Here is a 12,680-nt window from a genome sequence, read left to right on the forward strand (position 1 = left end):
TAAAGAGAAGCTGGACTACAATATGTAGCAGCAATTTAAAGAGTACATAATATAGAGGGCTAAAAAAGTATGTCTACAAACACAGCATCAATGTTTAATTGAGTCAATGGAATGATGAAATGGAATGCATAGGAAATATCTAAGGGGTATAAAATGAATTATGCTTTATAAAGCATAAAAAGCACATGCAAAATATAATTGTGCATGAGTCTATGCAGTGAATGGGAACTAAATATAAATATAGAACACACAGCCCAACACGGGCCAACCTCCAAACAGACATCTGGCAGTTATTTCCAAACAGATTGTCATATCTGCATGTGTTAGAAAACAGCTGAATTAACTGAGACACAAATGCAGACTTTTTTCTCTAAACTAATATGGCTTCTTTCACTTGGTGTTCTGACTAGCCTAGAATTACAGCTAATAATAATTTTTAATTCTGGAAAGCCTTCTACGCACAGCTCATATCAACTGTCAACTAAAGCAATACAGAAAAAGTGAATATAAAGTTTATATATATAATGTATATACCTGTATACAGCATACACTCACCGACCACTTTATTAGGTTCACCTTTACACCTACTTATTTATGTGATTATCTAATCAGTCTATCGTGTGGCAGTAGTGCAATGCATAAAATCATGCAGATACGGGTCAGGAGCTTCAGTTAATGTTCACATCAACCATCAGAATGGGGAAAAAAGGGATCCCAGTGATTTCAACCGTGGCAGGATTGTTGGTGCCAGATGGGCTGGTTTGAGTATTTCTGTAACTGCTGATAATCAGAATGGAGCCAAAAACAAAAAACATCCAGTTCTGCGAACAGAAATGCCTTGTTGATGAGAGAGGTCTATGGAGAATGGCCAGACTGCCTCGAACTGACAGAAAGCCTACTGTAACTCAGATAACCACTCTGTCCAATTGCACTGAGCAGACTGGTTACTTTTGAAATGTATTCCACTACAGATTACAGAATATATGCTGTAAAATGTAATTTGTAACATATTTCGTTTGATTACTCAAGGTCAGTAACGTATTCTAAATACTTTGGATTACTTCTTCAGCACTGGTAGATTTTTTCACTTGTTTTGACTATAAAAACTCTGCCAGTACAGTAAGACAAAATACACATGTTAAAAAATACATTCTCTGAAAAACCTAAATATCTTATGCAGTGTTGTTTCTAAAACAAGATCAATCTAACTGATCTTGATTTAAGGATTTGTAGATATTTTTTTACAGGAAAACAATAAAAAAATTATCAAGAATACGAATTTTGCCTTAGGTCTTACTAGAAAAAAAGAAATTATGATCCAACATGATTTTTTATTTTATTTTATTTTTTATCCCCTTTTCTCCCAATTTGGAATGCCCAATTCCCACTACTTAGTAGGTCCTCGTGGTGGCACGGATACTCACCTCAATCCGGGTGATGGAGGACAAGTCTCAGTTGCCTCTGCTTCTGAGACAGTCAATCTGTGCATCTTATCACGTGGCTTGTTGTGCATGACACCACGGAGACTCCGCATGTGGAGGCTCATGCTACTCTCCGCGATCCATGCGCAACTTACCACGCGCCCCATTGAGAGTGAGAACCACTAATCACGACCACGAGGAGGTTACCCCATGTGACTCTACCCTTCCTAGCAACCGGGCCAATTTAGTTGCTTAGGAGACCTGGCTGGAGTCACTCAGCACACCCTGGATTCAAGCTGGCGACTCCAGGGGTGGTAGTCAGCGTCAATACTCGCTGAGCTATCCAGGCCCACAGTGTGAATTTTCTTGATATATAAATAATATCATGCCTGGTAACGTGCATGTAAAATGGCTAGAAATAGCATTTTAGCTTAGTGTAAAGCTGACAATTTACACAAGGTTTATTTCTATTTCTTCTCCTCCAAACTTACTTCAAACTTACTTCTCTCTCTGCTTTTTAACTGTATTCTATGTAACTGTATTCTAATTACCAATGATTTAAATTGTAACTGTAGTGGAATACAGTTACTTATATTTTGTATTTTAAATAAGTAATCCTGTTACATGTATTCCGTTACTCCCCAACCCTGTATATATATATATATATATATATATATATATACTGTATAAATAATATGTAAAATGAATATGAATCATTTTATCAATGTGTCTCCACATCAAAATTGAAACAAACTTTGTCAATGTGATAATGACTTTTCCTGAAAACAACTCAGTTTATACAAAAAATGTTTAATAAGAGTGCAGGTCATCTTCCGCTAGAGCAGAGATCTGGATTGTGTCAGCCTAATCTTAACAATACTGCATTATTCAGACACATATTTATACTGCACTGATAGCCGCAGAATGTCATACGCAGCAGCAGGTTTTTTCTTCTGGGACAGATATTCAGAGGCTGGATATGGATAGAACGGAAAAGCAATACATTTTCAAGCACTAAGCATACAAATTATTCCTGGAAACGGAGTAGCAAGAGGCCACACTGGAGAACCTCTAGATCTAAGACAGAAAGAAGTATAAAGAGGAAATGGTTCTCGGTTGTGCACAGCGATTGCACTCTAATGGAGGGTCAGCTGCTATCCATCACTCAAATAAATCAGTGCTCAGACACAGAGTGCCTCTCATCAACAACAAACACTGCAGTGCAGATTCAATGTATTGTACCATGCACTGTACTAACAAGGAGCAGAACGCAAAGCATGCACTAATTATCAGTCATGACATGTACGGGTGGCCTCTGCTTCTTCAACCTCTCAGAAACATTCTTTCTGATTGGTCACCACACAAGGGTCGACTGAAAATGGCAAGTGAGTTCTTTTTATTTTTCCTCCCCTTTTCTCCCCAATTTGGAATGCCCAATTCCCAATGTGCTCTAAGTCCTTGTGGCAGAGGATTTTTTTTTTTTAAGAAAATGCTATCAATGTTTTAAAAATTATGAAACCACACTGGACATGAAACATCACATTTCTACGAACTTGGCATGTATGTTTTAAAATATTTCTTTCATACCATTTGACAGTTTCAGAATTTAGTCCACAAAAATCAGATTAAGATTCAGTGACCTTGTACTTTTTCCCAATAAGTGCAACACTTAATGATTTCTTTCTCACTGGTATTACTAAATAACTAAAATTTAAACAAATACATCAGTATCAATCTCATGAGAGGTGAGATCTAACATAAACAAGATGGAGAGAATACACGCTGTTTTAAACATTCTAGCAGTGACATACTCCTCAAATATAAAGCCTGCTCATAATTAATGAGTTTCTGAACTTTTGTGATTCCTTTCAGACAGTTTTAAAGACCTCAGCACTTCTAGCACTTCCACTAGCATGCACAGAGTACATCACCTCCCTATATCTGATTTGTACCATTAGGTACAAAGACTTTTACTGTTGCGCCACAGGCCTCTGTAAGATCTCCATGCAAACGCAATACCATAAACCATATATAAGGCATACCATCTTTGAGTCCAATTCCAGAGAAAGAGACGCCCTTTAACCCTTAATTAGATGGTGTCGAGAAAGGCACTTTGTTTCTTTATCAGTTAAAAATGTTGGGAACCGAGAGTTATAAGTCTCTTGATGACTCAAAAAGGGAGGCATCCTATTATGTCATGCACATAATAGCAGCTCTGCTCACAGCAGCTTTGTTCATTGAGTGCACTTTACACAAGCCATTTTCAAGCCCAAAGAATCTGACACAGTCAAACAAGACAGATGCAAAAGACTAGCAAATAATTAGGAAATTCTACTCCACATATGGCTACTAGAGAAAAAGTTCACACAAGTAGTCACTATGGCAAAGAACTAACAATCTGGGTGCAAAACACAATCACAAAGGCTGCAATATTAACGGAGAGAAGATTCATCAGATTAACTTTTATTGTTGCCTATTGGACAACAATTAAATATCATCATTATATCTCTCATATATTTCTTTACTAATGTACTCAATGATACCTTTAAACAACATGAAATAGTAACTCTAAAATGGTTCTAAATATGCAACATGATTACACGGGAAAATCAGTGTGTTAGTTTAAACATTTTTTATCCTTAAATTCGGACCCAATGTACCGAATTCCAGATAAGAGCCAACAACGTGTGGTGAAAGCTAATGCACCGAAAATTGCCTACACTGGGCCTTTGAAGTCTTTGAAGTTCACCCAAAAATGAAAATTCTCTCATCATTCACTCATGCCATCCCAGATGTGTGTGACTTTCTTTCTTCTGCAGAACACAAACAAAGATTTTAGAAGAATATCTCAGCTCTGTAAGTCCAAAAAATGCAAGGGAATGTTGGCCAGAACTTTGAAGGTCCAAAAAGCACATTAAGGCAGCATAAAAGTAATCCATATGACTCCAGTGGTTAAATCCATATCTTCAGAAGTCATATGATAGGTGTGGGTAAGAAACAAATCAATATTTGAGTCCTTTTTACTATAAATTCTCCTCCCTGCCCAGTATTTGGCAATATGCACAAAGAATTCAAATCACCAAAAAACAAAAGAAGAAGAATGTGAAAGTTGGAGATTTATAGTAAATAAGGACTAACATATTGATCTTTTTTCTCACCCACACCTATCATATCACTTCTGAAGATATGTATTTATACCACTGGAGTCATGTGGATTACTTTTGTGCTGCCTTATTCTGCTTTTTGCATTCACTTGCATTTTCACCATTCACTTGCATTGTAAGGATCTTCAGAGCTGAGATATTCTTCTAAAAATCTTTGCTTGTGTTCAGCAGAAGAAAGAAAGTCATACACATCTGGGAGTTTTGGGGTGAACTGTAAAAAATGTTCTTAATTTTAAAAATGCTACAGTAAAAAAAACGTTAACTGGTTAACGGATAGTTACCTTAAAATATACGGTAAAATGTTTTAATATATTTAAAAAGACAATACATGTAGTTTTACGGTACAATTTCGTAAAAATATATATTTTTTTAATGTAAAAAGTATGATTTTCTGTATAATTAACAGTAAAAATGTATATTATGTTTAACAAGAGAGAACATGTATTTTTTACAGTAAATTATTGTTAAAATTACAGTAAAAAACAATTATTGGCCGTTCCCAGAATTCCCTGCGTGACCCAGTTCATTTCATTATATTTTATGGGAATAATTATGTTTCTTCTTATTTTTAATATCAGTTATGTACATTGGGATGTTCTGTGTTATATCTGATGTAGTTTAGTTAATGTTCACTGCATTATTTTAATTTCACATGTTAACTTGATGGTGTTTAGTGTTTGTGTGAATGACACTGAGCACTGTCTTTACATGATTATTGGTCATTACTCCAGGAAAGTCCTCTATTGATGGACTTCATGTCATCATGTGCCCTTTTGTAAATACTACAGTGATTAACAATACATTATAAAGTGAAAAGCAGATTTTTACAGTTTCAGAAGGTTAATATATCAAGTTTATTATTTAATAATATAAACAACGGTTATGCACCGTAAAATATACAGGCATCAAAATTACATGCCTTAAAGCATGAAACGTGGTTACCGTATTTTTTACAGTGAATTTCTGGCAACCACAGCTGCCAGATTTTTACTGTAAATTTAACAGGATTTTTTTACAGTGTACCTTTAATCTCTGGCTAGCCAAATACTACATTTGCAAAGAGGTAGGTTAAAGAACACTGTTTGGTCTAAGTTCTATTGGTTAAGGTTAGATTAAGAGTTTCTTTACAGTCATACTACGTTTTTCCACATGCCGGCAAATTTGACGCACATTTGTCATCAGCACAGTAAGCGTCATACCTTTCTAGTCAAATCCATTCAAATGTTTAATTTAGATAATGTTTGCTTATATCATGCAATTGCGCAGTGCACTGTACAGAAGTTCCAGCTTCGGCCACTAGGGGGCAGTTTGAAAATTCAGAAAGCATAGACAGATATTAGCAGACAAAACATTCAACCTCCTGTCGCCGATTTTAATGAGATCAGTCTGAACTATGGGCTAGATTTCCTAGATAGCAATCAATATCAGGTTATGATGACCTAATCACAGTTTAAATGCAGTAAAATCTGTATTTAGAATAACTGGCCACAAGCCAGAGACAGTTCTGGATAATGGTACACAGATAAAAATCTGATTCACAGAAACAGACAAAATCCTCTTACAGTAGACTGCTTATCTATATTGGCCAATTGTTTCTCCAGTAAAGAAAGATCAAGTGGAAAAGTGGTCAATTAAAACCTCTAGTCAGATATGACTACAGAAGTTTGTTTTATCTGGCTCAATCCTGAATCAGCTGTGACTGTATAAATAAGCAACACTAATGAGATGTCAGAAGGATGTGAAGGTGTAAGAAGGATGTGAGCTAAATTGAAGATTATGTCAGAATTCCAAAGGTGTGAGGAAAGGAAGTAGGATGTTAAAACAGGAGGTCAGTACAATAAGGAAAAGCATGAATGGTGGTCAACGGAAGAGGGGATGATTACGCAAAAGAATAAGGAAAACTGAAGAAAGAGTGAGGAAGTTCTGCACAGATGGGGAGATAAAAAGGTGAATGGAAACAATGTTGGGTAATGAACTCATACTAAGGCTAACAGATGCTTCAAAACAAAGAAAATGCCATTTGTGAGGATGCAGTTGCTTCTCAGTCTATCCTCTTACAACTATACAAAAAAGTGTGCTAAAGTTGTACTCCTATGCACTTTCAAAGCAATTGACAAAATGCATCTGCAAGTTATGATCCAGCGAATAATAATAAATTAGATCATCTTGTTTTAAACATTCTTAAAAACACTAACATCATCTAACCACAGTCCCGTGGTCGATAAAGAGAATGACACAGATCTGTCACTGTTTTCCAGCTGTTTTGAAAATATAGGCTATCATCAATACCAATGCTTGGGTCTCTTAATCAGCTATTTGCAAGCATAATTTTTTTTATTACTTTTTTCAGTCTAGTTAAAGAGGACCTATTATGATTTCTAAACGTGCCTAATTTTGTTTTAAAGGTCTCATATAATAGATTTACATGCATCCAAGGTCAATATGCTCAGAATTTAAATAGCAGCATTACCTTTATTTCCCAGTGTCACAAATGACTCGTTCAATGATCCGTTCTAAAGGATTCATTCTAAACTCCTCCTTTCAGAGAGCATACTCTGCTCTGATTGGTCAGATGTCCCAGTCTGTTGTGATTGGTCTACCGCAGTGTTTGTAGTGTTTGAGGGCGGGTCAAAGCTGTTCGCGAGCAGCCAATGAAGACCAGAGGCGGGTTTTTTGTTTCGAAATTACGTAGGTTAGTACAGGAAGTAAGTCTGGAATTACTAACGACTCGTTTCAGGTGTTCAGAATCGGTTCTTTCTTTTGGGAGTCAATAACTCCATTTGTCATGCACTTTGATTTTTGAAACTTTGCAGACTTTTTTACATTCACAAACAGCTATATAACACACTGCATGAAAGGTAATATTTGACAAACCATAATATGTGCTCTTTAAATCTTGCATATGTTGGTAATGTTTGTTGAAATCTGGTTGAATCTTTAAAGAATTCAACCAGATTTCAACAAACATTAGGCTTTAAGACACATATTAACAGACTTGTGTGCTTAAATTTACTGAACAATTAGTAGAAATCATTCTTTAGTGTGATTTTAAACTAATCATTTGTTTACTATAACTTAATTGTTTACTTAATTTAATAATTAAACTGTTAACACAAATGCAACATAGACTGTCCTCGGTGCAATTGCATAACATAGTGCATGCTCTTAAACCACATTAATTTCTCATGAACCAGGAAAGCATCTCACACTCTTGCATAGGAGGGTCATTCTACAGGAGTGGTGCAAAATGCCGTCCCCCGCATATATATATATATATATATATATATTGCCAAAAACAAACAAAAAAACATCCAGTGAGTGGCAGTTCTGTGGACGGAAATGCCTTGTTGATGTGAGAGATCAGTGGAGAATGGCCAGACTGGTTCGAACTGACAGAAAGGCTACAGTAACTCAGATAACCACTCTGTAAGCAGAATAGCATCTCAGAATGCACAGCACATCGAACCTTGAGGTGAATGGACTAAAACAGCAGAAGAACTAGTCGGACACTTAATTAAGACCATAATGTTCCTAATAAATTGCTCAGTGAGTGTATATCACTGTTCAGTGTTTTTACTTGTAGACTGATACAGGCAGATAGACACAAGAGATGCAAATGTGCCCAAGAGTACAGCTGAGCGCCTATGTGAATATTGGTGGAGGATCAGGTATGACCTCATAAGATATCAACAATTAACTTACAAAAAGAAAGAGGATACAAAATTAAGACAAAAGCAAGAGGGAACATTTAAAAATGTGAATGACTTGACAGACAGGGAGAAGATATACACACGTGCAAGATGGAGCGCAAGTCAAAAACAGCATAGGGCACGGAAGAAAGCACAGAAAGAACAAGAGACCATCTGCAGGGAAACAACTCCACCTTCTACATCAATTGAAGGTGAACATACTCAAGACCACAACATACCTGAAACCTGGACATACCTGAACATACTTGCTAAAAGTGTCATTAAGTGACTTGATGTGTAAAATAAATAAGTAAAGTGTGTTCCATGAAAATAAGGTCACTACCAAAACATCAAGGTCACAACCGAAACACAAATTGCTTTTTTTTTTTTTTTTTTTTTTTTTTATGTTTCTGTATTGACAAAAATAGGGACACTGTCTAAAATTAGGAATAATTGTGAAAATTCATTAAAAGATTTGAGTGTACTCATAGTGAATTTATAAATTTCAGATACAGTGCAATACAAATGTAAAATAAATTATTTAAAAAAAAATTTAAACTTATCCAACCCTGAATTTGCACCACTTCTGTAGAATTACCCAGGAATCAATGACATAACCCACATGAAACTATTTCTTTCAACACCGCTGCATAAACTTTCCCGATGACATTTTAAACCTGACACTGTCATGCTCAATGAAACCTTTGACTTACTTTTGCAGATGAGGACGTGAAGTCCTGCGATCAGCAGAGCGATATGTCGGAGGGCCATGTCTCCCTGCGCTCGGAGCTGCCGTATGATGTGAGGAGAGTGAGCGCTGGAAAGCAACACAGTCTCCTATTGATCGCAGAGAGGGCAGATGTTTGCATAGAGCGCACGGAAAGTGCGAAGAGATGAGTAGGAGGGACCAAGTGGGCTGCACCCTACATACCGCACTTTGAAGAGTTAAGCACATGAAATATACAAGCAATAGGCTACGAACTTATTATATATGGGTCATTGACAAATAGTGTTGTCCGAGGAGAAATAAATGAGAAATCCTTTGAAAATCTACTTTAAAACTTATTATAATACATACTTTTCTAAAAGCTTTTTTTATTTACTACAAGAAAGATTTGACGACTTTAAAAAAGGTCAAGTGGTGATACCATCAAGTAAAAAGTGTTAAAATACTTTTCGTTGCACCTTGAAAACACATATGAGTGTACAAAACTTAATCATTCATTTAAAAAAAAAGTTTTCAAACATATTCGTCAAGGTGGGTTTTTTTTTTTTTTTCTCCACTAAAGTCACTAATAGAGATGGGTGATACCACTTATATTCTTTTCAATCCGATACCAATAATTTCAAGTCCGATATCGTCAATACCGATACCAACACCGATACTTTTTTAAAATTATTTCTTGGGATAAAATGGGTAATTTAAAATATTATTTTTTGTTATAATTCGTCATTATTATTATCATTATTTGTGAGCCTAAAAAGAAAATTCTTAGATTTCTGTTTTGTTTACCCTTACAAAAATTTACCATGGTTTCACTACAGTAAATGTAAGCGCAATGTAGTTCTAGCAGGAAGACTAGCATATGTACATCATCGCACCATTAGCTAGGTTACTCCTAGCCAATCACATGTAAGCCAATACTTTATAAGTCTGCCCACAATCTATCACATTGCGTTTCAGTGTGCTAACACGGCAACCTCCACCACCCCACCACCACCAGTCGAGTCCCGTCCTGCACGGGGGTAGGGTCCTCGCCCCTGCCTCCTATCTATACCGCCAGACGGGGCTTACGCCAAAGAGAGACATTACATTTCTGTTATATATTCATCAAATAAATATAATCTAAAACCAATAACCATGGTTACTACTATAATATTTCTGTAGTAAAACCATGGTTAACTATTTTTTTGATTACTTATTATAAAAAATTACACACAATTATAAGAAATGTCACCTTTAGATATGTTGCTATTTTAGTGTGAAATTACTACAGAAGCTGTTTCTCTGATTTTCTATCATTACCTCTACGAGGTACTGATCCTTCTTGTTTGAATGAGCCTTCTGACAGTGCAAGCGTTTGTCTGTTTTGTCTTTCAGCATGCATGTTAAGATGAGCGTAAGAAGAAATAGTTCCCATCCTGCACAAGTATTTGCTACTATAGTCTAATTCTTTTATTTCACTTTGAAGCATATGATTATTGCTCATGTTCATGATGACCAAATTAAATTAATATAAATTATTTTTACAATCAATAGTTTTGTATGAGGATTGATATTTTTGATACAACATCAGTATCGGAAGTATCGATCCTTTAGGATCGATCCACCCATCCCTAGTCACTAATATCAAAAGGTTTTTTTAAGGTGTGGAGGGTTACTCCATTTGACCTGAACAAAATGTGCCTTTTCATAAACATTTCAAAATATCTGATATTTTTTAAACTTAAAACTTAAGGTCCTATCCCACTGGCAGTAAAGCCTGTTTTAGGTACCTTTCCCTGGGACTAGTATTTTTCTTCGCTTTCGCACCTAAGGAACTATAGTTCCTCGGAACCATTTTAGGGGATTTGTAGCTCCTACTCTGGAGTAGGTACTTTGGGGGCGTATAGGGATTGTAGCAGACTGTGGGAGGTGTGTGTGTGTCATCAGGAGACACGCTTTGAGTTTTCATCACATCTGTACTGTTTGTACTGTGTGACTATACAGAAAACAAAGTGATTTCTGGATTACTACATTGAATTTTCCTGGGATGACGGATATAAATAATCAGATGTGTATTGAGAGTGGATAATTGAACTTTATTATACACTAAACCGTCATGAAATATAGTTTACATGAGGGAAGTATTGCATGCCTGTTACTGTGTGGTAACTTGCATCAAGACGTGTTTTTTAAGTCAATGAGAGAGCATTTAAGTACAGTAATTTATGTTGAGTCATAAAAGCCTTTATTGTAAAAGATTATGTTGATAAATGTGTTTATAGTGCATTTTCAACATGTTGTCCACTAAATTCAGAGCGTGCTGCATGGTAGTCTGACCGCCTCCCCTCTCCTCTTGCTGTTTTTGGGGGCTGTATATGGTAGGATGAAATAAGGTGCTTTTAAAACTGTTCAGAGACCAGTTTCCTTTAGAGTTCCATTCATCTAAAATCGCTGTCATTTAAACCATTAACTGATTAGTCAGCTGCCTACGTTTTCAGATGCAGCCAAAGCTTGTGTAAAACAGCCCTAACAAAAGTGTAATTCCGATCCCGGCGTCCTCCGTCTGTGTTGTTGATTTCGGTGTTGTTGGTCTTGTTGTTGTTATTGCATAGCGCGTTTCAACCATGTCAGAAGAAAAGCGGTCAATACTAGATGCTGTCACTACAGTGGTAACTTTTGGGAATGCGAATGCAATGGGAAAAGTCTCCTCAGGTGTTCCGTTCCTCGTACGAGTTCTCATCTAGAAAGTTACTAAAGGAAAAGTACCAGGACTGTAGGTGGGAAAGGGCCTTTAGTGATGAGGATCTAAAGGGGTCCTCTCTGTTTTATAGGGTCAACAGAATGGCTAAATGTATGTTGGTTACACCAGCTGACTTTGGTGGACAGCATTTTTTCAAATATTAATACAATTTTAAAATATTTAAAATCAAAAGCTTTTCACTGCTTATTTCTTATAAATAAGATTACGCCAAACAATTTCAAAAAGTTTTTAATGGTTTATTTATTCATTAATTTTATTTTATTTTTAAAAAAATCAGATGGTTATACCACTTTCACAGTCATTTTTTACTTTAAGCCCCAGAAAAACCATCAAAATAACTTTAAACTCAGATGTTGGAAAGATGTTCTGCAGATGGAAATGCCATGATGAGAGAGGTCAGTGGAGAATGGTCAGACTGGTTCGAGCTGACAGAAAGGCTACGGTAACTCAGATAACCGCTCTGTACAACTGTAGTGAGCAGAATAGCATCTCCGAATGCAGAACACGTCAAACCTTGAGGCGAATGGGCTACAACAGCAGAAGACCACATTAGGCACTTTATTAGGACCATTGTGTTCCTAATAAAATGCTAAGTGAGTGTATATCCATGGAAGGAAAACTTTATTTTGTCTGTTTGCTTATGATAATGCATATTATATTAAGCAACTGCTGTTTATTATGGTTAGTAACAGCTGAGTGATGTGCGCCTGAGCCTGTGTATGTCTCCAGAAGTAGAAGTGGCAGAAATTAACTTACAGACAATCTAAGAGCGTGTGTGACGTGACCTGATGTTTATTTTGAGAATGCACAAGTGCATTGGAGCCTGAAGTCTTCTAACCAGTGCTTTCTATTTTTATCAATGGTCATTATAAATGCTATTGTTCTTGATAATGAGGCTTTTAGTTGGCTTTCTAAATAGGACTTTTTTTGAGCCGTCTA

The 12,680-nt window shown here is 36.2% G+C and overlaps 1 protein-coding gene across 2 annotated transcripts in view; it reads right to left on the minus strand.

Moving 5' to 3' along the window:
* Window positions 1-9,147, minus strand: part of mcamb (melanoma cell adhesion molecule b) — a 68,912-nt gene extending 59,765 nt beyond the window's left edge. For both annotated transcript variants that reach the window (XM_051664799.1, XM_051664798.1), the window contains exon 1: window positions 8,988-9,147. In XM_051664799.1, the coding sequence (XP_051520759.1) occupies window positions 8,988-9,045 (58 nt within the window). In that variant the 5' untranslated portion in view covers window positions 9,046-9,147. The remainder of the gene's footprint in view (window positions 1-8,987) is intronic.
* Between the last annotated feature and the right edge of the window lie 3,533 nt (window positions 9,148-12,680).

This window comes from Myxocyprinus asiaticus, chromosome 31, assembly GCF_019703515.2.
Source record: "Myxocyprinus asiaticus isolate MX2 ecotype Aquarium Trade chromosome 31, UBuf_Myxa_2, whole genome shotgun sequence".
NCBI classification, from domain to species: Eukaryota; Metazoa; Chordata; class Actinopteri; order Cypriniformes; family Catostomidae; genus Myxocyprinus; species Myxocyprinus asiaticus.